Below are 25592 nucleotides of genomic sequence, written 5' to 3'. Positions count from 1 at the left end.
GCATACCATTATTCTTTTCAAGAAACGAGCTATTTGGTGGAAAAACATGGGGAATAAAAGATGTCAGCAACTCAAGAGAAGCTGTTGTTGAACGTCACTCGATTTGTTACATAACTGGAAATTACGCAATGTTTAACACGCAGGTGTAAAAAGAACATGGTTCCATATCTGAGATACGTAATGATATATACTGTGTATGTTGCACTACTGTCTCTGCTTTTTTTTAGGGAGAAAGTGTAAATGTTTCTGCATATTACTGGAGACCAAAAAAAAAAAAAAAGATACATTTTAAGCTTTATTGAACATAAATTATAAAACGTAGTAGGTAAAAAAATACTGAACAGGTTTAGAAATCCTTTATACAACTATGTACAGGGAAAGACCTCAAGTGAGCAGATAAAAGTAACAAAGGTCTGCGTCTCTGATTCAGTAATTCAGCATTCTCAAACACATCACTCAGCAAAACCCGAAAGATCCTGAAGAAAATTTATCAGCTGGCCGCCCCACGTCCCGGCGGCGGCCATGTAGTAACAGAAAACCTTCCTGAAAGTCAGAACATAACTTTTTTGGGAGATATTAAACAACAGAAAAGTGTGGGGGAAGTTGGAGTTTTTTTTTCTAATCTAAAGTTAGTTGACTAAATTAGATCCTGTTTCATAACACCAGTGAGGTAGAACTTTTGGGGGATACACAAACAGGAAGAGGGTGCTATTAGCTGCAAAAAAGGAAACAGGGAAATTGAGTCCTTTTTTTAGCAATAAAAATGATGTTAAAAGCTCAAAATTATTTCCATCAGCTTTTTGAATAATGTACATTTATTGTTCAAATATACAAAAAGAAGGCATTGAAAGGAGATTTGTGTGAGAACACGATCAATATATTCAGTTCAAACCCCAGCACAAGGAAAGGCCAGCACATACTTTAGAACACGTACAAAGAAAAATAAGGAACAAGAGTGTAATAGTGGGATAAAAGCATTCAGGTCACTGCAGCTCTGCTGTCAACAAATAAAAACTAGAAATTCCCAACAGACTGTCTGACGAACGAGCAACCCGAATAAATGTACACTTTAGCACCTAAATTGTTGAGCATTTATCTTTAGATATATCCAGACTTAAATAAAAACGTAGCTGCACAAAAATGAAACAACAGAGTGCTGTGAGTCAAATGTGTTTATGGTGCTATAATAACAATCTTAAAAAAAATTCCCCGTCAGCAGCAAAAACCTTTGCTGCAGGGGAGGCTTTTTTCAGTAAGGTGCTGAATTCTCCTGATCCTCCTCCTCCTCCTTCACTGTGACCTTTTGTCTGCAGATGCTCTGCGAACAGCATAGTAATAATTATAAATGCCTTCTGGCGTTGTCAGTCATTGAGTCCCGGTAGCAGAAGAAGAAAAAGGGGGCAAATTCAACATAAAAAAGCACAATGTTTTTTAAGGGGAAAAAATTAATTCTGTGTATTTTCCACAGCCGGACTTTGTTTAGCGGAATCAAGTCGCTTTAGATCCCACAATTCCATCCAAGAGTTGATGTTATGGCTGTGATGTGAACAAACGTCCTCCACCAGTCTATAACTTAGGCTTATTTTCAGTAGATCAGGTCTGTGCACATCGCCAACCTTTTAGTTTTATGGCTCTTTGATCATCAATGATCATCATCATTGTCGCTACCGGTACAGACGTGCGTTTGGCTTTGGCCTGTGCTAGTTGAGGAAGCGGCGGCAGCGTCTGGCACCGCAGTTGCAGAACAACTTGTTGTCGTCGTCCTCGATGGGGAACTTGTAGTCGTAGGTGAGCTCCTCGCCGCGGTGGATCTTGCGCAGCGCGAAGATGACGATGTGCTTGCGGCCGTCCACGTTGATGACACGTGAGTAGCAGTTGGGCTCGCACGAGTGGTTGATGAAGCGGGCGGCGTTGCCCTGCATGGTGGCGTCCACCACGTCAAAGTCGTCGATGCGGAACATGTAGCACCCGATGCCCTGAGCGAGAGAGGGAGGAAAAAAGGCAATAGTTCAGCTTTAGCAGGGCACTTTTTTTCAGCTCAAAAAAAGTAAATCATAAAAGTGTGAAAGAAGATGAGGGCCACAAGAAGAGAAAAAAATATTCAAGGAAGGAGATTTTTATTGAAGTTTTCATTTCGAGTTTTAAATTGAAAATTCGTGAATTAAGTCAAAATTTTGTGAAAAATATTGAGGCAATAGAATTGAATTAAGTCAATGCAAATAAAGAGGACATTGGTGAGTAGACTGGATGGATGGCGGATTAACCCAGTTACCTACAGTTAAAAGTGAACTGCCGAAAACAGGTGTATCCCACAAGGTTCACCCACAGTCATCAGGAAAGTGGTACTCCACTAGACAGTATTTATTAATTTATTATTACATTATTTAATAATTTATTCTCGACATTTTGACTAACTTCATGTTGACATTAATTGCAAAATTTCGATTTTATTCACAAAATTTCGTATTTTTTATGTCAACTTTATTCTCAAAACTTTCGACTTTAATCTCAAAATCTCAACCTTATTCTCAAATTGGAAACTTGGAAAAAGAAATTCTATCTCAATCGTTTTCTCTTCTTGTGGCGCTAATCCTCTTCCGTACAAAAGCGCTACGTTCACTCACTTTGCTGTCGTAGTATTTCTCCCGCTTGTCGGTGAGGACGGCGCGGATCACAGTGCCGGCGTACTCAATGACCATCTCCCCGGCTTCGATGTTCCTCTTGCAGAAGAGGCCGCGGCCGTGGATTTCAGACCTACAATGATTTAGATTCAGAAAAAGTTTAATAAATGTCCCAAATCATGCATTTTTTGGGGGGCGTTTTGTCTGATGTGGTGCTGTCTGTCATCATTACCTGTAAACTCCAACTGCCTCCTTAGAAAGTTTTTCCAGGTGTCTGAACCTCATCGCCATTGGAAGCTCGCTGCTCGTAGCGCGCCTGAGAATGGAAAACGGGAAAAGACGTGTAAAACCGAGGCGGCGTGCAGCATCGGCTGTAATTTGCTTTTCGTTTGTTTTCAACAGATGGCAAAAATGCCACCCACACACCTGGAAGGTTTCAGTGTGACTTCGTCGTCCTCCTCATCAAAGGGCCCCACAATTTCAGGCAGCTCCCGGTACTGCGACGCCAGGAAGTTGAATATGTCAAAGGTTCCTTTCCTAATTTTTTGGAGTGGGGCGGAAATAAAGGGAAACACAATTAGCTTCAGGAGTGACTCACTTAAAAAGCAGCTGCGACGCGAGCCGGCGAGCCAGTACCGTGTGTAGACCTCCGAGCGGACGCAGCCGCTGGGGTTGAGCGGGAGCTCCTCCTCCAGGTCGTCACAGCGGTGGAAGCGGAAGCGGTGGCGCTTGCAGCTGGCGGCGCCCTGCAGCTGCTCCAGCAGGAAGATGACGGCATCGTGGATGATGCCCATCATCCTCGGGCCGCCCATCCCGCCCAGCGGCAGCTGCTTCAGGTGGAAGCCGGCGCGGGCCTCCAGGACGCCGTCCGTCACCGCACGCCAGGCGACTGGGAGAGAAGAGCGGCGACAACAGCGGGTTGGATTCCAAAAAGAGATTTCCGCGCGTTGGACTGCTCGGCTCGAGGCAGATTGTGAAAGAGGCGTTTACCCTCAATGCTGCTTGCTTGGACGCTGAAGCCGTCGTCGCTGGTGATCTCGAAACGCAGGTGCGGCTGGTTCATGTAAGTCCTCTTTCTGTATCTGGGGGCGGGCAAGTCTTCGTCCGAACTAAAACCTGCACATTTAGCAACAGAACCAACAAAACAGAGACACACTTAAGTAATCAAGGAGAGTTTATTAAAACGGTGGGTTCCAAACTTTTCCACGTCATGGCCCCCCACCAGCATTTACTTCTGGCTGGGCAAACCAACAATACAAACATCAACTTTTAGAATGTTTATTTCTTCCAACGTTCAATATTGTTACATTTGTTTATGATAAGAATATTATCAAGTAACCTGTTAATAATCATGGCCATTTTTCTGTGGGGCTGTAAAGTCACAGTATGTATGCTGCCTTGTATTTTCTTACTTTAGTTGGTCAATTCTTATTTTTCTTTGCAGCAGTGTCTCCCACAGCTGGGCTGTGTGTCTGTTCCTTCACTCTCTTTGTTACAAACGTGACCATTTTGTGCTGCCTAGGCTAATTTGAGGAGCAAACCGGCATGTCACACACTCAGGGCATTGAACAATGTTTTTGAGTGGCAGGCAATCATATATTATTATAAATTACATTCAATGATAATGCTTAAACAACACTTAGAATACATTTAATTAAATAGTAATAATTACAAGCTAACGCAATTCTATTTTTTTAATTTACATTTTTTCTTATCTTTTCTCCAAATTAAAACATTTTCTAGATTTCATAACTTTTTTGTTGACAAACCTGAATAAGGACCCCATTCGGAGAGGTCCCCATGGCGAGCACTGACCCACAAGTGTGTTTTCCCCAGAGCTCTGCTGTTGGCTTGTGCGAGAGTAGGTAAAGCATCCATTCCAGGAGGACTGAAGGGGAAAGAGGACCAATGAGCTTTTTTTTTTCCAGCGCTTTTCTCTGTCTTTGCGAGTCTTGAAGAAGGACAAACTCACCTGGAGGGTGCGTGAAGTGGCGGGGCGGTGATCCGCAGCGGTTCGGGCTTATTGGCCGCGCTGTCCTTGGAAACGTCGAGAACCTCCTTCACTGACGGCGCCTTCATTCTGACACCGGACACACCAGTAGGTCTGTTCAAACGAATCAGAAAAGAATTTGATTTTTAACTTGATTTAAAGTACACAAGTGAGTCACAAAGAAATAATTTATTAGACATTTCTGTACCTGGATTCAATGACATCATCGGGCCCTTTGGAGAGATCCTTCAAAAAGTCGATCTTAGATTTTTTCCTCAGCGGTCTTTCGGCGAGAGACGACACTCTCTTGACCCTGACCTGTGACTGGGCCGAGGTGGCAGCGGCTGGTTGCTGCAGGTTGCCGTGGGCTTCGATCGCTGATCGCCCCTTCCACCACGGCACCGCCGTCGGACCCGGACTGTCAGCGAGCTGCAGCTTGTGCACTTTCTTCCGCTTCGCCTGCTGCCTGTGCGTGAGGATGATGGGCTCCGTCTTGGACTTGTCGCAGTGGGAGGACATAGCCCGGTCGATGATGGCCTGAGCCGTGCTAGCCTCAAACTTGGTGCAGATGGGAGCAGGGGAAGGGTACGGGGGAGGGGTGACGGGGGGAAGAGGCAGGGGAGGGGGAGGAGCCAAGGTCGGTGCAGGCGCGAGGCTCCTTACGGGCAACACCCTCACAACCACTTTCTTTTCTCCTGCCGTGTGGTTGAGGCTAGTGGCGGCGGGTGGCAAGTGAGTTTCCGCCGAACCGGTGCCGGGTGGCAGGTGGGTCGCCGCCGGGCTGGCGGCAGGCGTCAGGTGAGTCGCCGCTGGGCCAGCGCCGGGCGCCTTAATCAACAGACGAGGCAGCGGACGCTGCATGACGCTGCCGCTGTGCAGGATCTTGGCGATCTGGCTGATCTTGTTGTAGGCCGGCGAGCTGGAGCTGAGCGACTGGTAGGTGTTGGTCCTGGGGTCCTTGATGAGAATCTGGCCCTGCCGGTTGACCAGCAGGACCTGCGGTGCGGGGGGTGCCTGCCCGGTGGCGCTTTGCTGTTGACCTGCCGCCGCTGCCGGCCTGGAGCTGTTGAGCCGCACGACCACGGCTTTCCCCCGCGTGGCGCCCGGCTGGACGGCGAAAGCGTTGGCGCCGTTCAGGACGACGGGTGAGGCGAGCGGCCGCGGGACCACGCGCACGTTGGCAGCCACCGGCAGGAGCGTGGCACGGCCGGCGTTGTGCGTCGGCTGCGGTAGCAGCGGCACGTTGGCCCGACCCCGGCCGGACAGCGGCAACTTTGTGGTGAAGCGTTTGAATTTGGCGGGCGACTGTTTGGCCGTTTTCAGCGGGCTGGGCTGAGCTTTCTTAGCGGCAGCCTGCTCGGGCGAGTAGTCGGGGTCGTTCAGGTCGTCCCTGAAGGCATCCACCGAATCAGTGGATGAGCTGCTGTCGTCCCTTTCATTGGCCTCGCTGCCGCACGGGTTCCCACCAGCGCCCCCTACAGTAGCAGAAGCAGCGGCCGTGAGGTCCGTGGACGAATCCAAGAACGTCTCGTGTTGAAACGGCAAAGCTCCGCAGCTCGTCGGCACCACTTCCTCCTGGATGAGCACGTCCTCCTGCGGGAAACTGGGTTCCAGGATGTCGGCCGGCGGCAGGTAGTTGTCCTCCCGCATCTCCTGCTCGGAGACCCCCGACAGGGAGTAGATGGACTCGAGCCTCTCGAGGGAGACGCTCAGCTGCTTGGTCGGAGTCAGAGCCGCCTGGTCGGCGCTCGTCTCTCCGTTTTCGTCGCAGACGCCGTGGGATTCATCCTCCGAGGCGTCGCCCTCGTCGCTATCCGAGCCGCCATCCGCTCCGTCCAGCTGCGGGATGGACGGCGCCGGCTGCAGCTGCGCCGAGGCCTCCGAGCTGCCGGCCGCGTCGCATACTACCGTGCGCGCAAACCGGAAGTAGCGGCTCGAGTCTTCGCCCTCCGAGTCGTTCTCCGGGTTCTCCGCCTCTGGCCCTGTGTCCTGCGCGACGCCTTCGCCTGCTTCCCTCCCGTCCTGGGCGCCGCAAGCGAGCGCCACGTTCTCCGTCAGCAGGGCCTCGTCGAAGTCCAGCTTAGCGTTGAGCATGGAGGCCACGGCAACCTCCGTGTCGGTGTCGAAGGCAGTGTACGGCAGCTCCTGGGCCATCAGGTGGGCCACTTCCTCGGCCAGGTTGTCGGGAGCGAGGGAGATCCCGTTGGTGGTGGCCACCGCCGCATCCTCTGCCTCGGACGACGCCAGGAAGTCTTGCGGGAGCTCCGCAGAAACCGGGGTGGTGATTCTGAAATTCTGCTTTCCCCTGGGGGAGAAGGTGATGGTCCCTTGGCGAGGGGACAGCCCGATGGAGATGTTGGAGGTGGATCCGGGCGGGGAGCTCCAGATCGGGGACACGGTGCTCTGCTGTGGCAGAACCGGCGAGGTCGATGGCAAGTTAGACGTCCTCGGAGGAGAACCGAACAGGGAACATCTGGAGTTGAAGGTGCCGCCTGAGCGGAGGGTCATGGGCACCGAGGGGTCGTTGTCTGTTGGCGAGGAGCTGCGGCGGCTCCGGGATGAGAGCCTGCGAGGCCTGCGGCTGTCCTCCAGGTCCCTGAGCGTTAGAATGTGATGGGACTTGGGTGGAGCTGTGCCTGAAGGAGAGAGAAGAGAAACATTCAATGTCAAAGTATTTATCTTTCTTGAAGAATTCAAAAATACATTAAAAGCCGAGGGACATCTATTTCCAGGTAACCGTTTGAAAAGTCTTTTGACACATCTCATTTTTCACCCTTTACCTGGAGATGGAAGAGGTCGAGATGTTCCTCCAGCAGGTTTCCTTGTTTGTGTGTAGCCAGGACTTTTGGATCCAGGTGGCTGGTGCTGTTTGGAGGTGGGCGATGAAGTGGTAGACTTAACTGGGCTTGATGAAGAGCTTAAACGATCCGGCGACTCGTCTGCATCTGGCGGGGAGGGAAAGAAAAGTCACAAAATAATTGACTCTGCACGCCGGATGACGAGGAAACCCAAGTTCAAAAACTGCAGATGCATCATTTCTTGTAATTATTATTTAAGAGCAACAGATTTTTGACAAGGTATTGAGATTTGGTATCTTCCCAATTCCTACTGACCTCTGTGGTGAGTGGGACTGTGAACGATGGTGTGATTCTCCTCTTTGTCCCACCGTGGATCTTGTTCCTCACCAGGGAGGGGTGTGCTTACTTCTGTCACCTTGCAGGTGTACCTGCAGCGCCTGCGCGGGTCCATGGTGCTCCAGTACAACCGGGAACACCTGCAGAAGGGACAGGAACAGACAAGTCCTTGAGAAACTAACCGACGACAACAAAGTCAGTAGCAGTATTGTCAAATATCAGCCCTAAAAACATGAATGGAAAAGCACTGAAAGGAAAACACACACATACTGACTAGAATGACTTCCATTCTGCTTTGAACACAGCTAATTTTTTCAAACAACAGTGATGACTTACTGATAACCCACAGGGTACAACATCCTCCCATTGGATGAAAGCTCTGATAAGACGCCGAGTTTCTGAATCTGCAGAGAGCCTAGAATAGGGAGAGTTGATAACAAATGAATAAAGATTTAAGATTTGATACGGAGCTTATTTTATTCCTGCATTAAATTGTGATAAGTCAGTCTTACCAATAGTCATGTTTATGAATTCTGGCTCTATGCCTGTCAGAAACTTTTTCCTGAGATTGATCCCTTCAAAGTCCACATAAACACGGCGAGGAACTTCAAATCCTTTCCCGGTTACAACCTGAAAGGGTATAAATATAGACATTAAAAAACATGAGGACAGTTGAGAAAACTAAAGAATTAAAAACAGATGCAGCTGCATTCACACCTTAGCGCTGACGAGATCCCTGTGTTTATAGCAGTACACCTTCCGGTCTTGCTGAAACACGCAATTCTGGGCGCGTGCACACATGAAGTGGAAGTTACTCTGGCAGGTGGTGAGGCAGCAGCCGACGGTGGCTCCTGACTGGCCGCAGCGGTCGCAACGCTAACAAACCAAGACAGGACGCGGGTTAAACTCCTCCCCACAGGTTCACATGACGTGCCCTTGGAGGGACGGGCCAAGAGATGGCAAAGATCATGGCCTCGCTTACCAGGTGGCGCCCCCTGGAGACAGCACTGTGCACCTGCAGGAGGGCACTGCTGTCCTCATACACCTCTGCAGACCAGAGGCAGCAGTTGATGTGGGCCCACTCGTTCTGGCCCAAATACAGCAACCGTCCTGCTTCCTTCAATATTCAAAGAAATAAAATAAAAAAATAAAGTTTTTGTTTTGGCGGGGGGAGATAATGAGATTTTTAGACTTGCATGTTCACAAACCTGTGGTGCTGAGTCTGCGTACTGCTGGCACAGAGTGCACTGTCTCATATCATCAGTCTTGGTCGTTTCGTGAGCACCAATTTCACCTTTAAAGAAGTAACAAATTCATATGAAGAGATATAATCATATGTTTAAATGACATCATCAAAAAAGGAAACACACACAAGAGGGTCGTTGACATGTGACATTCACGGCAGGTTTCAACAGTTTCCTCACCGGCTGAATAGATGGGGAGGCTGCACGTCACACCCGGTGACTGCACAGTGTCAGGGGGCAACAGCGGGTCTGTTTTTCCCACCCATGGGGACCTGGACTCCCTGGGCTGGTACGTCCTCTCCAGCCACTGTGCGTAGCTGTGCTCCTTAGAGGGAGGAAGGACTGCCTCGGCAAGCATACCGCTGCAGGGAAAATTATGGAGAGAATTGGAGGAAACATTCAAGACAAATGCCCATCATATGCAAAATTATTCCTTAATTACTTAAGCAGCTTAAACAGCAGTTAATACACATTGTTTATCTCGAGTGGACATCACGAGGGGATAATAAACCTAAAATAAATAACTAAATAAATAAATAAATAAAAATTAGAAAATCCCTTATTGTGCAAGTTTTATCAGTGTTTACTGATGAGATGAGTCTCTGGCCTGTCAGGAAACTCTGCCAAAGTGAGAAAAGTGCAACATTTACTTCTTTTGTTTGCTCTACTTTTCAAGAAGTGCGTGCCTCAACACGCAGTCGCTGAAATGAGCCCTTTGTGTTGTCACAAAGGGAATTCAAAAAGTGTCCAATATGAAGGAGGACAGCAGCTGTTTGTTTCGTCCTGTGAGACGCCTCACAGTCCACTTGTTTTTGGACATTTGTACAATAGAACACAACTTAAGGGACAAGGCTTAAACAGCTGGAGGCTGTGTGAATATACCAATCTGACGTTCTTTTATGAATATGAACATTTTGAAAAAATGTGGCACTGGATGCAACATAGGACCTTTTAATGCACTTGCTAACTAACATACCTTGGGAAGCCTTCTGAGAATGAGCTCCACTTCTTCAGGTGGTGCTCAGGTAACCAAGTGAAAACCTGCTCGACCAGCTGTTAAGAAACACAACATTGAGTTAGGCTCAAAGGCAAACACCACAGGCCTCATTCTGAAGTCTCTCAGCATGACATTGCCGTAAATCAAGATTTAAAATAAGGGATTGTCATAGACAAGAACACCATCTTACTGTAATGTAGTGCGTTTGGGCCTGAGTGGTAACCTTCTGGTGTTCAGGAAGAAGCTCCTCCTCCTTCAGCCACAGCCTCATCACAGAGGCAACATCCTCATGGAAAGATTTCTAAGAAAAAAAATAGAAAAGGGGGGAATTGCCATCATTCATAATGGTCAAAAAAACAAAGATGTAAAAACAAATGTTGTTACTTACAACAGAGGAGTATCGACCGGCCTTAAATTTCTTCTCCATGGTCAACAAATCACAGGCTGGCTGCTCTCTCCTGGCCGTGGGTGTGCTGTTTGCGTCCTGACACTAAAGTACGAGAATACAATCAGTAGCAAATACTTAATGTGTGTATTTCCACGAACGCTTAGGCAAAATGTGTGATGTCCTTACTTCTTTACAGGCTAGAAGGTGCTGCGTAGTTTCACTGGAAAGGAGACCAATGAGCACCTCCTCCAGGCCGATGATCAGCTTGCTCTGCAGCTCCTCCTTCAGGCTGCTGTCCACGGAGCGGATCTGGCGGCACGGCTGGCAGGTGAAAACCACCTGTGGCTGGTCTGAGAGCAGCCAGAAGAGCTCGTCTGGAAAGACAAAGCAACGAGTTGTCCACTACAAATACCAAGATTTGTCCGTAACTAATGACAGAACAGATCTGCTGTCTGTGTAATAAATACACTAGCTGTGTTTCCTTGACAGTTTTTCGCAAAATAAAAGCAATATTTCAACAAAGTACAATTGTGACTGGCAGGCATTTCCATTGAATGGTGTGAAGCGCATAAGCCGTAATTCTTGTCCCGCGAGAATTTTTTATTGCGATATATACAACTCGCATATTAACAGACGGCCCCTCACCAGAAAATCCTTCACACGGATAATGAATCCAGTGACTGCAGGCTGAACACTGGATCATATGCTCTTGCTGCTTGTCGTTATAGCACTTGTCGCAGATGGTGCAGAAATAACCTGATGCAAAACAGAGACAACACGTGAATTGGTCCAACTCCTGCCCCTTTCTATGGGTTGCTTAAAGAGACAGATCCACAAGACTTCCTACCTTTGTTGTGAAGAACGGTGCAGTCGGGACACAGGTCCTGCTCGTGGTTCCAGGCCATGTCCCAGGTCTTCCCTGGAGTCACGCCGCAGCTTTTACAACGAATGCAGGTCATGCACACCTAGAGAAATGCAACATTGCTGCAAAATGAGCACTGAGGCCTGCAGGAGGTTTACAACGCAAATTGAATCTTGAAACTATGATGAGATTCTTCATGCTTTATTGTTTAGTTGCAATGCTAAGAGTGCATTTACCCATGGTATGTTGCAGTTCATGGGTTTGGGGTATGTTGGTCCCAGGCAACCAGGGTGGTAGGAGGTTTGGCATCTTCTGCACTGCAACACAGGCTGTGGGCAGGGGAACAAACAGGGTGTATGACAAAGAGTGATCAATGAAGTGTTTCAAGTTCTGTTTTACGAAAGGCACCTGGCTTTTGTTAATATTTTTTTTTATAATTCCTATAATCCGCCACAAAGACCCTGGGGTTAATATTTACCTTTGTGCTCTTGCTTCGACGGCCGCACACGTGGCAGAATTTGCAGCGCCTGCAGCACCAGTTCTCCTTGCTCTCCTCCATGGGACGCTCCTCCGGAGAGAGGCAGAAGCTGTGGAACGGCTCGCAGCAGATCTGACAAAATATCATCTGGCGGAGGAAGAGAGGGAAAGGAAACCAGTTTAGTCACACAGGGGTCAACATCAAAAAAAAAAAACCCTCTTGGCTTTGCAGGTCTATTCGCCATCACCTCATGTCGTCCTTTACTGGCGCAAAGCAGGCAGACAGGCTGCGGCGTGGTGGGGACGGAAGTGAGAACGCTGAGGCCTCCCATGAGCCAAACGTTCTGCACAGCACAGTCCTCCTGTCAGACACAAGGCACAACACAGGTTTAGAGATAGAAAGTGTGACGAGGGTTATTGGTTAAGGGTTTGAGAAAATGTTACAACGTCAATAATAAGATCCTTTATTTAGTATGTCTGACATCAACTGGGGCATTCTCAGATTATTCTCCTTTCATGGTGAGAGTGCTCTATATTAAAAAAAAAAAGAAGAAAAAAAATCCGGGGCACTCTTCTTGAATCATAAAAGGCCTTTATTGAGGCTTGAGGCTGCGTTTCGGCCTCAAGTGTGATGAAGGTTTGAGGGCGAAACGCGTGGGTTTTAAATTTTCTCCATAAGATCTCCATCTAAATAAAGGCTTTTTATTATTTAAGATGAGTGCCTTGGATTTTCAATTTTTTTGGGTTCTTTGTTTCCCACCAAAGAGCACCTTCGACACATGCTTTGAACCTTCTGAGCACCCTGGACCTTCTTATTGGTTAGAAATGTACTATGTATAGAAATTTTCAATGATTTAAAAAAAAAAAAAAAAAACTCACTTTGAAATCCACTCGGATTTTGTGCTTGCTCTGCAGAAGACCCTTGTGGTGAACTCCATTAGTTAATCCAGTCTGGCCATTGGCTGACGCACATTCTGCAGGATTCTGAGAATGAAGGACATAGTCTGGATCAGATCTCGGACCTTTTTTCACCACTGTCGCACTGACAGGTCCCTCCTCCTCCTCCTTGGGCCGGGCCCATCCTCCACGCTTCCGCTTCTTGCGCTTGTTCCCCTGCAAATTCATCGCCGCAGACCGGGGTAAGCGTTGGGGAAGCAACGGCGGGGGTTTCAGTCCGAGATCTTTGACTTGATGAAAGAGGAATGAGTAAATGGAATGGGTCAGGGTCTTTGACAGTTCACAGGGAGACTCTCCCGGGGAGTCTTTGCGCTGCTGACGCGGTGAAAGTGGCGTGCTGGGAAGGGTTCCGCTCTGGGACGTCTCAGACGGACACTGAGTTGTTAGAGCGTTTGTGTTATGGGGGGGACGTGGTGGCTGGTGGGGAGCGGGAGGCGTCTGGGTCTGGTGCTGGGTGGGGGATTGTGTCTGTGGAAACGCAGGCCTCGTTAATGCACCAGACAAAGACGGGCGTGGCTGCGCAGCACACTGCTCCGCGCTCTGGTCCAACTGTGCTGGCGTACGCACAGAGGACTGCAGGATATTATCAGGCAGACGGTGCAAGCGGATTTGCAGCTGCCGCTGCAGCTTCGGGATTGGGCTCCTGGATGGGCTGGAGTCGGGTAAAGAGTCTCGGGGCTCCGTCTCCTCTGTGCTCTCCTGTGCCTGCGGAGGAGGGGACCGCCTAAGCCAACGCAGTAGGACATCTTCCACAGTTTTACACTGACACTAGTGAACATGCAGAAGCGGCGGGACAGGAGCAGACGAGAGTGACAAGAAGCTGCGATCGGGGAGCGAGGAGGACTGAGAGTGGAAGAGTGACGTGTTAAGGCGGAAACAGGAAGTGAGACAGGGCAGAGGGAAAAAGAACTGGTGAATTCAGCGGGTGAGCAGAGGTGAGGTGCAGCTTATGTCCATCTCAAACACTGATTACATTACAACCTAAAGACACACCCTTAAAATGTCAAATTAGCATATTAAGACTTTCTATCTTAGCTGATGTAAGTAATATAATTCATTAATTTACACGGCTGTGGCTTAGGGATGCAAATTATCAATTAATTCATGAATCGTTAGTTGATTGACCTTATCGATCAATTAACGATAAATTGATAAGCAGTGATTTTTCCTGAGAACCTAAATTTCACAATGACAAATGTGAAAGGAACACATTATTTAACCCTTAAATAACGTTGAAGGTCCAATGTGACCCATTTTTACATTAGAGAACAGAAACAACACCCTCAACATGTATCCTCCTTTTTTTTTTTTTTAAAGTTGTTTAAAAGTAACTTGTTCTATGTATATAGGTATACACCACATCATTTAACAAAAAAACCCTTAATTTAAATTAATCTATTAAATTCTTAATCGACAATTAATCGATAATCGATTAATCGTTAACATCCCTACTGTGGCTACAACGAGGAATGCACATGAGCTAGACGCTGTGAGATAACATGAAGCTTGTTCTGATCTTCGTGTTTAGAAAGGCATGCTATATTGAAAAGAGCTGTAATACACTCAAGGTGTATTACATTACTGTTGCTACATGGTGCACGCAGCACTAACGGGTTCCAATTACTCAGTGCGCAAATTTTTGCATGCAAGTCAAAGTTCAGCCTTCTGCTGCCATGCTGAGCTGCAAGACTTTCTGGAGGAAAATCTTTTTACTGTAGAATTCGCCCATGCACTTTAGACTTTCAGTCCAACAGCCATGCTTGGGAAGGAAACCTGCTATCAGCAGCGACTAAAGTAAACTGAAGCTGCGTCTGTTGGCTCTTGAGCGTTGCAGCACCATCAAGATCAACGAGGCCAGATTATTATGGTTTGCCTTTTTAAACGTATCTTTATTCATTGTGTCGTCTTGTTTACACTATGATGGTTTGTGCTCGGATAGTCATATAACAACCAGGGCATACACACTACAGCATTTTCTGTTGTTATGCCCTTACATCTGAAATCAGGGACATGAAAGGAAAATTTATGTTTTTTTCGTTTGAATTGCTTTTGGAAGCTCCTGCCTAAACTTGGCCTTCATTTTGGGCCAATTTTCTCAGCGTGTACATACATGCATGTTGGCTGGCATGTATGGGACACAGAGTGCAAGCAGCATCGCATTCAGGAAATCCATTATGTCTACGCATGCTGCATCTGAAGATGCTCACGGGAAAAGCTGCATAACATTTTCATGACAATGTCATGTATTATGTGGACAATGGATCTAGTGAAAGTGTTTCTGTTCCATTGTTTTAGATATTAAGAAGAAGAGAGGTGATGGGCTTCTTTCCCACCTTTGGACAAGATAAAACCACAAATAACTCTGGATCATTAATGGTTAAGTGCAACAGAAAAAGTCAGAAGACAAACAGATTTGAGAAATTAACGTAAAATCTTCAATCTCATCTCATCACTTCTTGGAAAACAAAAAACAAAAAACAGAGGATTTCAACAATAAAGTTCAAAAAGTTTTTTTTTTTTAATTACTGAGAGAGAGAATACTGTACCGTGTTAAAAAGTTTCAACATTGCACAGGCGAACCGCCAATTACAAGAAGCATAAGCAGAAAGCCAGACAGGACAGTAATCTTATCTTTCTATTGTAGCTGTAGCAGTGACAAGCGTGACAGGTGCTTCAACATTGGTGCCGTTAGTAAGGAGAGCAGTACTATAATAATTTAAAAAAATGCGTAAAATATTCTACTACAGGCAGGTTTTTGCCATATTATGAAGTCGTTTTACATTCGGAAAGCATTACAAGAAATCAAATTTGTAATTGAAAAATTATTCCTGGCAAAATGAACTATGTGGTGGGAAACCTTTGGTCAAATCAAATGAAACTAAGGATGCAATTTATTGATTAATTCATGAATCGTTAGTTGATTGACCTTATCGATTGATTAATGATTAATTGATAAGCAGTGATTTTACCTGAGAACCTAAATGTCACAATGAAAAATGTATAAAGAACACATTATTGAACCCTTAAATAATGTTGAGGTTAAAATGTGACCCATTTTTACATTAGAGAACAGTTAAAACACCCTAAACATTGATCCTCTGACTTTAAGTTGACTTCTAATGGGTCACATTTAATTTTTTAATGTAACTTGTTCTTGGTATACACCACACCATTTAACAATAAAACCGATGTAAAAAATGTTTAATTGCAACTAATTTAATTTAATTTAATTTAATCGATTAAATTATTAATCGACAATTAATCGATAATCGATTAATTGTTAACACCCCTAAATGAAACCTAATTCAATCTCTATGGTGTACCATTTAAGAAAGAGAAGTCACAGGTGCAGATTAGTTGATTTGTACTGAATAGTAAATAGCAGAGGGTTAAATGCATGCAGTGTTGCCAATGAGTCTTAACAGAAAAGTCAGCGTGGAAAGATTTTCATGAAGTTAAAATAGGATAACCAGAAGCAAGCAAGGTGCAGACCTGGGTAAAGCGTTACTCAATAATCATTTGCTGTGCATATAAATGATTTCTTAATCATCTTATAGTAAGCCAGTTTGTTTCGACTGGTGAATCTGTTAGTAAAGTTAATTTAGATTTTAAAACAATTTCTCCCCCAAAAAACAGACCTTGACCCAGGTTGGAATAGGTGACACACAGGAGCAAGGAGGGAAAATCTACAGATGTCTTTACCTTGTAAGCTCGGGGTCGGTTCCCAGGTCCCCGAGAGAAGCCCCGGCGATGCTTCACCACCTCCGGTGGAGGACAGTAGGGCTGCAACGCAACATCTTGAGGGGCGGGACCTCAAAATAAAGACCAATAGAATCAGGAGACGCAGAATTGCCTCAAACATCAACTTATCGCAAAAAAACAGCCAATAATCGTTGGTTTTGTCATCGCACAGGACAGCTGAAACGCTATTGTCTGTTTAGATTGACTCTGTTGAATACAATTAAAAATCGGTTTTCTTATGGATTTCATTCACTCTTGACTCACAAAGCGAAATCATTGGAACTGCAGCTACGAAAATGTATGTCATGCGAAACGGTTCCAAAATGACTCACGATTATCTCCTCACTTTCACCTGAAGCAACAACATTCGATGCTTTGAGCAGAAGCTGCTCAAGTGACACAAAGTTTAATGTACCTTGGTTACTAGCAGCAGTTGTGTTTGGCCTGACTGGTGGTTTTGCTGCTTGGACTTTCAACACCTTTTCCTCCTCCTGCTCTTCCTGCTCCTCCTCCTCCTCCTCTTCATCCTCCTCTTCCTCCTCCTCCTCCTCCTCTTCCTCCTCCTCAGATTCCGACTTCAGCAGACTGCTGTAGGACCGCCGTGCGACGTTACGAAGGGAGTGTTTCCTGAGTCCGGCCGCCAATGAGGTTGATTCGCTGGTTTGCCTCCAGTTGCCGTCATCGCTGCTGGTCATGGAATCGATGACGCGTCTTCCCTGGCCTGAGAGAGGGGTCGTCAGAGTCATGTGATTCATTTTCACAAACAAGATATTTTGAGACTATTTATTTGGCATTTGTCTTTGTCTCGACTACGGATAAAAGAGCAAAATCGTGACTTCATAGCAGACGTACTTTTAAGTGGCTTCACAACGCGGTCGATTTTCCCCTTCTCGATTCGCTCACACTTTCGGTAGCTGGAAGAGTCAAATGGGATACAAAGTCAACATCTCCATTAATTCACTTGTCTGTGATCTAAATGCAAAATAGTGTATGAATTAACAAACATCCTTGTCCTAATGTACAGTTGGCTTTGACTTGGAATAGTCGTTGGCGCTTACATGCAGCACTGCCGCTTGGTGTTGGGCCCGCCAAACTTGGGCTTGTCCAGGCAGTTGATGCACTCTCCGCAGTCCTCCACCACTACACAGCCCTTGCAGTCCCCACAGCGCCGCGAGCGGACGCCTCCGATGGTGTAGCGGCTCACGACCTTCCTCTTCCTGAACCTTTGGCCCCGCCCCCTGCCCCGCCTCCTCTGCTGGATGGTTTCCTGAGAGAAGACCCACTGCGTCCTGCCCTTGTCGGCGAGCTCGTCGTCGTCGTCCACCACATCTGGAGTCGAGAGACACACGCGATGGGGTGAGAGAGCAATGGGGCAGCCGCCTTGCCATTCCAGTCAAGTGTGTGAGAGCTGTGAGCTGACGGTGGACATCTGTCTGTCTGCGAGAGACGCATGTCCGGCGGGGGTGGATGATGTTTTCAGCTCTCGTGTGGAAAAAGGTTAAACCAGGTTTGAAGAGTTGTTTAATTATTTATTTATTCTTGCCTGAGTAGTTCTAATTTCTTTCAGCATCCACCTGAAACTACCATAGAGACCAACGTCTGGTCTCAGGATCCATAAAAACAACAACTGCATTAACCTGGAGCACAATCAGTGACGCATCAGACCGCTGGTTTGGTTTGAATGCATTCTGTCCTTTAGTTGTGACTTCTTTTGGCACACATATCATGCGTCTTGGGCTGGGCGCACTCAAAACTGTTACTGCCACCATGTGGCCACGTCGCTCATGTCAGCTGTTAACACCAGATGCCGATATGGTCTCAAGTCACAACCCCACCGTGGACTTGCATGAATTGACAAATCATCGTGTAGATTCTGTGCGGTCTCCAGTTTTCTAAAGTCTAGCGCTATACATGTTTAATTGTCAAATTGCACTTCCTCACCTCATACTGAGTGAAGTTCACTCGACCAGTGTTGGGTATAGCTTTCCAACAGCAGTGGCTAATCTGTGAGTGACAAAAGATATTTTTGCTGGCAAATATTTTGAGTTACAACTACATTAAACTAACAAAGCAGTGTTTTGTTGCTCAGCAGGCTACATTTAGCAAAGATTTCCAAAAGCGCCATTTCACAAAGTAAACTTTTTTTTTATTCTGTTTTTTTTTTCCTTTCTTTTGTTTGTTTCTGGTTAAAAGCTTAACTACGCAAACCACAAACAATACCTTAGCAGACAACTGTTGTTTAAATATACCAGCAGTGCAGCTTTGTTAACAATTGTAAAATTAATTCAGGTCTGGACAGCACTAATGTTACTTTTTTTTTTGACATTACAATAAAAACACTGAATCCTTTTGAAGCCTTGATTACAAAACATTCAAATGATGGATATCGTGATATTTACAGTTTGAAAAAGTTAAATGTCAGTATTTTTCCTCTACTTACAAAGTAGCAACAGTTGATGGATGTATTTTTGTCACATGAATGCCTTTTAAAGCACAGTTTCGTCATTTACATAAAATAATGTTTTTTTCCAGATGAAAACTCTCCATAAAAACCGATGCATTCGTCTCCTGTTGAGGCAAAAACGACATTCTAAGCAAACACGCCAAACGCGTTGAATCAGTCAGAGTTGCATTGCAAGAGATCCAGCTATAGACCAGCAAAACCCACTCTCACAACACACTGCAACTGAAATGAGTAAAACAAAACTAACAGAAGGCTCAGTCCTGTCGGGGACGCTCGTTTCTGGTTGATCATAATCACAACTTAGCCAACAGAACTGAAAGCTGAGTCATCTTTAGTTGCAAAAATACTGTCAGTCATTCCACCCAAGTCAATATATTGCGTGTCGCATTTCATTTTCACGTCCCAGTTACCATCCTGCAATAACTTGAGATTTGCGTACAATTCAACAATAAGCCTCATTTTCCACTAAGATAAAAAACAGAGTCTCTCCACCAATGGAATCTTCAATAAAAATCCGCACCCACGCAGAACAGTGATAAACACACTGCTGTGCTGATCCTGCTCTCGCCAATCCAACCAGAAGTTTGAGCTTCTGTGTAAAAAAAAGAAAATGATTTGTTTGAATTGTGTCTACCTTCCACTGTGGGGGAAAAACTGATGCCCTCTCTTTCGTGAAGGGGCAAGGCACTGAGTCTGGGGATATCATCTGGCACCATGGCCCGGGGCTGGCCCAGCGCCACCGCCGCTGCCCGACAGACGTGCTTTATCCTCGGCCCGCCCAGCAGCTGCTCCTAGACACACATTGAGAAGAAGGTGAGGTGTGAAGACAGAAACTGTACCCCTTCTTTACACTGATACACATTGCAGATGTACAGTGGTATGAAAAAGTTTGGGCACCCCTGATAATTTTCAAGATTTTCCTTTATAAATTATTGGTTGTTCGGATCAGCAATTTCAGTTATGTTTTGATTATGCAGCGGAAGCACCCAAAAAATATGTAATTACAGGAAGAAAACCCAACCGATTATGACACGGAGACAGGTTGATAAGGTCAGCATTATCTGGTCTTACTTGAGGACGAGCATCCTTGGGAAGGACCCCTCCTCCTCGTCTCCTCCTCCTTCTCCGGACAGTTACTGGAACTTGAGATTCTCTGGAGCCCAACTATTTTGTGAAGAAATAAAGCAAACAAGGTGTTAGCGCGATGTTCTGACTTGAACTAATTCCTCTTTCTACTTGGATACAAAACATTTAGTCTAAAATAAACAGCATAAAGACTGATACATCTAACGCAACAAATACTTGGTTGAAAATTCTCACCAGTGACAACTTGAGCTGCTTCTGCTGATCGATCTTGATGAGCTGAACTTTGGCCTTTTTCAGCAGGTGAAGCATTGTTCTGTTGGCGCCACTCAGACCGATCCGATTGCTGGGCCCACTAGTTTCTGCCTCGTGATTCGCGCTCGACACAGGTTTTTCTTCATCTGAATAGATATCAAATAACCATCACACTTAGAATAAAGCACTGCTGCTGAAATAGAAGACAAGAGGAAGTCACCAGTTCAACCGTTCAATCCAGCTGCTGTCAGCTGTTTCATAAAAATAATTGTAGCAAAATAAAAAAAGAACCAAGAAAAGAAAGGGAACGCAAAGTGGGGAAAACGACTCTTACTCTTGATTTCTGTTTTCTCTCCTGGTGCTACATGCGCCAGTGGATTTGCTCTGGCGTTCACCACCACGGCCAGTTTCCTCACAACGCCGGGAGAGTCCAACTCCTCCATGGTCAGAGTCGACCTCCGCCTCTTCTTTGTGTGAGCGGCGCCGAGGCCGTTGCCGTCATCCGGCCGAGACCCCTGGACGTCGGGCTGCCGCCTCTTTTTCTCCGCCAGCTTCAAGGTCAGCCTCTTGAGATTCTTGTAAATCTCCACGTGGCTCGTCCCTCCCGGGCCGGGCTTCAGCGAGAGCCTCTTTACTGCGGAGTCGCCTTCGCTCGCCGCGCCCAGAGCGTCGCTTTTGGGCCACGGGGCATTTTCAAAGTGGTCCGACTCGTGGCTGGATGGGCCTGGTTTTTCTTCTTCTTTGACTTGGCTCTTCAACCACGTCGACAGAGAACCTTTGGGAAAGGGAATGATCTCCCCGTCCAGGAACCTCTTTGGAACTTTGATGACTCTGGAGGACCTTCCGCTCGGCGTGGCTGCAGGGGAGTTCGAGCTTTGCGCCACCAGATCACAAAATGGGCTCAGCTCAGCTGCCGGTGGAGTGATGTTCACTCTGCGTCGCTGCTGCTCATTTCCATCCACCGTATCCGAGGATACATTCGGCTCCGCCACGTAAGTGTAATAAGCGCGCTTCATCCGAGCACATGCCTTTGGATGACTGTTGGCCGGGTCTTGTTTGTGCGTCTTTGGCTGGCGCCCAAACAGAGATCGACGTGCTTTTCTTCTACGTGTTTTTTTAGGGACAGTGTTGTGGACCTTGTGCTCCGAGGCGTTGGCTACGTCTTCCCCAGTCTGCGCACTGCCCTCAGCGGCCGCCGCAGGCGAGGTGACTGTGCTCTTGACCATTACCCTCCTTTGCTGCCGTCGTTTTTGTAGGGATTTAAAAAACAAAGACGCAGCTTGAGACGTGCGCCTGACGCTCCCAGTTCTGAAACCTTCCGCCCGTTTCACAGGTTCCTCCGACTGGTCTGTGTTCTCCTCTGATGCCTCACTGTGTCCTTTCAGTTTCGAGGTTTTTCTCTTACCTCTCCCTGGTGCGACAGTGCTCAACAGCTTTTCTGGCTTAGCACCGCTAACTGATGTAACAGCTACTTGGCTTGGAACACTTTCTAAGTCTACATTTTTCTTAAGAACCTGCTGCTTGCTGGGTGGTTCTTTTTCCTGGACGAGGCTGTCAGTGATGGCCTGGCTCTCTATGTGGATTCTCGGGACAATTTTTCTGATAAGAGCTGGTTTTGGGGTCTTATGTGTGATCTTTCCAATGACAGAGCTCTCTGAAGCCTGGGAAGACCTTTCTTTGCTGAGTGATGAATATGAAGTTCTTTGCGGACGAGTTCTTGAGGATCCAAATCCCGCGAAATCTTCTTCCTGGAGGTCGAGAAATACATTTTTAGTATTTTTATCAGGTTTTGAAGTGTCTTGCATTTGATAATTAAAGAGTATTACAGATTAGGGCAGAGCATTTACAATCTGTCTGCAAGAAAGATATTTCATGCATCAAGTACTTTTGTTATATTGTTATAAGACAAACATTATTGACAAACATTTATTATTGTTATAGGAATAAAACATCATCAAAGCATCTGCCTCAGCACCGCAAGTGGACTCAAAAGTAGTTGTGAGAGAATTTCATTTTATAAAATGTGCCATTAACCAACAAACAAGAAAAAAACATGCTGTAGGATGGAAAAAAAGAGGGAAGGGAGCGCTGCTTAGAAACAGACAGATTCAGTTAAATTCTCGCACAGCTGCACAAGCTGAAGTGCAGGATGGGAAACTGAAAAAAATCCAAGGTGACTGTTTTATGCAAAAAATTATTACATTATCTGTGCAACCAGTTGTAGCCATGCCAAAAAAAAAGGCTCTTCAATTTTTTGCCTAAAACAGCCTTGGATTTTTTCAGTTTCCCATCCTGCACTTCATCTTTGTGCGAGGACTTAACTGAATCTGTCTGCTTCCAAGAAAAAATAAATTTAAAAAATCCATTTATATTTTCCAAAATTGTCATTAACCAATGATAATGTGAAACAACAAATTTGAACGTTAAAGTGTTTCACCAATATGAGTTGGAATTACATCTGGACCTCAGCAGGATTGCTCTCTCTACTCTTACACAAGCATTGCATCAGTGCTGAAGGACTTTCAATTTATGAGTAAACTAGAATGATGATCTATCCATACACGTTTTCCGCATGTATATCATTTGTAGTCTTGTACAGGGTAACAACTCATCACTGTAAAAAAAATAAATAAATAAAAAAAAACAACTAAAGCACTCATGCAACAAATGCAGTGCAATTTCTAACAAAGCCCAATTCGACATTTAGGTTGCAATAATAGACAACAATGGAAGCATGTTTTCTGACCACAAAGCTACACGTTAACTAAAGCACCATCATCCACAGGCATCACCTCGTGCTGCCCCACTGTCCACTGATACAAAGATTCCACACTAAAGGCGCACATTAATTTTGCTTTCAGATATCACATTCATCTTGATGTATCAAAAATCCCCACAGATGCAAATTAGTCTTTTAATTAAGCCTCTCAAATGCCATTTCAAAAAAAGCTGTGAGACACGAGCTGAGCAGCATCCACAGAGTCCGCCGTGCGGTTCTGTTACAGCTGGTTCTGAAAGGATTGCATCAGCTAAATCCGACCAATTCAAGGCAATACGGCGCCTATATGTCTGTAAGCAAAAATAAACTATGCAATGGAATCATTCCGCAACTGTATAACATTCTGTCAAACTACAATTAAAAGCAATTAAAAGAGCATCACCTTTAAACAAATACCAAACACACTTGCTCCTTTACAGCATGACAGATTAAAGTTCCTTTTTGGTTTATGCATTCGTAAGCATTATGACTGTGTAACATGAACAAAAATAGATATGCTGTACCAGAAGAGAATATCACAATGATCATTATGTGTGTGTGTGTGTGTGTGTGTGTGTGTGCGCGTGCGTGCATTTAATTAATTTACAAATTTACGAGAAAAAAAAATAAATAAATATATATATATATATATATATGTATATATATATATATATATATTGCACACAGTGTTGCGGCGCTGAGGTCAGGGGTTTGTTTTTGACCCTGTCCTTTCTTTTCTTCTAACCCCGCAATACAATAAGACGTCATGCATGAACATGAGCGCTGTTCTATGTTGATCTGTAAACAAATCAGCAACTTGTCCATGCATAGTGCCCCCTATGATAGTTGAGACAGGTTCCAGCTCCAGCAGCCCACCCGCACAATGAGCGCTGAGAGACAATAGATGGATGGAAAGTATTACTCATTCAAAACTGTCAACATTGACTTTGCGGTACCCACCTTCTCTTCATTGAAAGAAATAATACCTTATTAACTGTTTGCGTGCGTGTATGCATGCATGCGTGTGTATTTAAATGGATGGAAATGAGGAAATGTATGTAACGACAAATTATATGTTGCCAAAATAAAGTAACGCAATTTTCTTTGATGAAAAACAAAAACCGCTCTAAAATAAGCTTTAATCTCATAATGTCCAATGATTTGGATCGGACTTGACGCTGCATTCTAAATTCGCCTGACGTTTAGGACGCCGAGAAGCCAGCTGACAGCTCCAGCGTGGAAAGTGTGAAGTAGAGGGAATCAGCGACAGCAAGCAGCAACGCTGCAATTACAATAGGATTTTAAGATGTGTGCATGCCAGCAAAAACGTGGGAACCTCAAATTAAAACAATGCGTGTCACGAACATTTCCCGGTTTTCAAAACACACCGTTGACGATTATCATGCCGCCAAAGTTTCCGCCTGGTGTTTACCATGCAAAAACAGCACAGCTGGGAAGCTACCAATGGACCCGTTTCTCTCGTCCCCACCATCATCGTTCAAACTACCAAACATTTCTTCAATGCCATTTCGACTTTTAACTGGAACGCGAATAAAATATTTATCTTCCCCCAGCTTCCCCTGCAGGAAGACGGCAAATTATTTAAATGGCTGGTGAAGAGGGCTAGGTTATCTCTCCAGATCGTTAGCTATACGTTAGCTTAAACACTCGGGTAACTTAGATGACCATCATTTGCTAACAACGTATTTTTGACGAATTTCCTTTGACCAGTTTTCTTTGCGGGGTTTCGCCAAAGGTATTTTCTGCCATGCTAAGCTAGTTAGCTTCTTTACCTCCTCGCTGTTGCTTGAGTCGAAGCCCACATATTTCTGGCGGCTGTGTTTCTCCACCACCCCGAGGAGGCGCAGCAGGAACGGATCCTCACTCAACGCAAGGCCGATGTTGACGGGCCTAGGCCCTCCGCTAGCCTCCTCCTTGTCGTCCGAACCTAATCTCCCTTGTCTGGTGCGCTTCTCCGACCGCAGCCTGCTGCGAGCCGTGCACGGTCGACCCGGGAAGCGAGCCTTGGCAACCCCTAAGGTGCTCGAACCCGCGACGGTAGCGGGAGATGATAATCCCGCTCCCGATGCCGCCATTATTTACTACAACAACACGGACGGCGCGCTGGCAGAACAGTGACAGCAGCGACACGACAGGCAAGATGGACTGCGCCGATGCAAAGGCGCGAGATAGAAAAGAACCACAGGTGCATCATGGGAAAGCGAACCACTTCTGCCTGGGACTCGTCTCCTCCGTGACACTGGGAGACGTCGCTGTTGTGAATAGGGTACTCTTGTTGAGATTTACTGAGAGATTTTAATGTTATATTTTTTATACCAGAAACCCAGAGGTGCAAGGTGTTCAATCATCATTTTAAAATGGACGAGTCGATACCAGAAACCAAATCAACAGAGTAATCTTATCAAAATAATACATATATGACTAATAATAAATATTGAGTCTGTTCACAATTTTGTTTTCCCAATCCCATTTTGCTTGCAATGTGTTAGCTTCTAATGGAAATGGAGCATTAACAGGGACCGCATCCTGGACAGCACATCCACCTGGCCCAGCTTAAAATGATCTAACTTTGGTTTGGCTGCTCGGACAGCCCTTGTGAG

General features: G+C 45.8%; 1 protein-coding gene across 2 annotated transcripts; it reads right to left on the bottom strand.

Annotated features, from left to right (window-relative positions):
• Window positions 1-282: 282 nt before the first annotated feature.
• Window positions 283-25170, bottom strand: kmt2ba (lysine (K)-specific methyltransferase 2Ba). Of its 2 annotated transcripts, none has more exons than XM_076012190.1 (36): window positions 24765-25170; window positions 20548-21961; window positions 20196-20359; window positions 19947-20039; window positions 19510-19666; window positions 17470-17740; window positions 17264-17325; window positions 16827-17132; window positions 16373-16482; window positions 12593-13375; window positions 11962-12075; window positions 11715-11861; window positions 11473-11565; window positions 11222-11339; window positions 11020-11130; window positions 10561-10748; window positions 10375-10476; window positions 10177-10287; window positions 9966-10042; window positions 9170-9351; window positions 8954-9039; window positions 8728-8862; window positions 8463-8621; window positions 8258-8375; window positions 8082-8160; window positions 7725-7885; window positions 7392-7556; window positions 4820-7247; window positions 4594-4725; window positions 4391-4509; window positions 3612-3737; window positions 3258-3510; window positions 3048-3158; window positions 2854-2937; window positions 2625-2754; window positions 283-1976 (listed from the first exon to the last, which is right to left on the bottom strand). In XM_076012190.1, the coding sequence occupies exons 1-36, from the start codon at window positions 25065-25067 to the stop codon at window positions 1701-1703; spliced, it is 9468 nt and encodes a 3155-aa protein (XP_075868305.1). In that variant the 5' UTR covers window positions 25068-25170; the 3' UTR covers window positions 283-1700. The 2 variants fall into 2 exon arrangements, with proteins under 2 accessions (XP_075868305.1, XP_075868306.1); XM_076012191.1 differs by having other exon boundaries at window positions 12593-12697; window positions 24765-25166.
• Window positions 25171-25592: the final 422 nt, after the last annotated feature.

Source organism: Nelusetta ayraudi, unplaced genomic scaffold, assembly GCF_046127955.1.
Source record: "Nelusetta ayraudi isolate G7.1 ecotype Tasmania unplaced genomic scaffold, CSIRO-AGI_Nayr_v1 ptg000135l, whole genome shotgun sequence".
NCBI lineage: Eukaryota > Metazoa > Chordata > Actinopteri > Tetraodontiformes > Monacanthidae > Nelusetta > Nelusetta ayraudi.
Note: the sequence above shows the minus strand (reverse complement) of the source record. Positions and strands in the feature narration are given on the sequence as shown.

Coding starts and splice junctions, on each gene's coding strand:
- kmt2ba (XM_076012190.1), bottom strand. CDS start 25,067: ATGGCGGCATCGGGAGCGGGATTATCATCTCCCGCTACCGTCGCGGGT. Junction 21,962..24,764: donor ACTCAAGCAACAGCGAGGAG/GTAAAGAAGCTA, acceptor CTCGACCTCCAG/GAAGAAGATTTCGCGGGATT. Junction 13,376..16,372: donor ACCGACCCCGAGCTTACAAG/GTAAAGACATCT, acceptor CCTCCTCCGCAG/GCACAGGAGAGCACAGAGGA.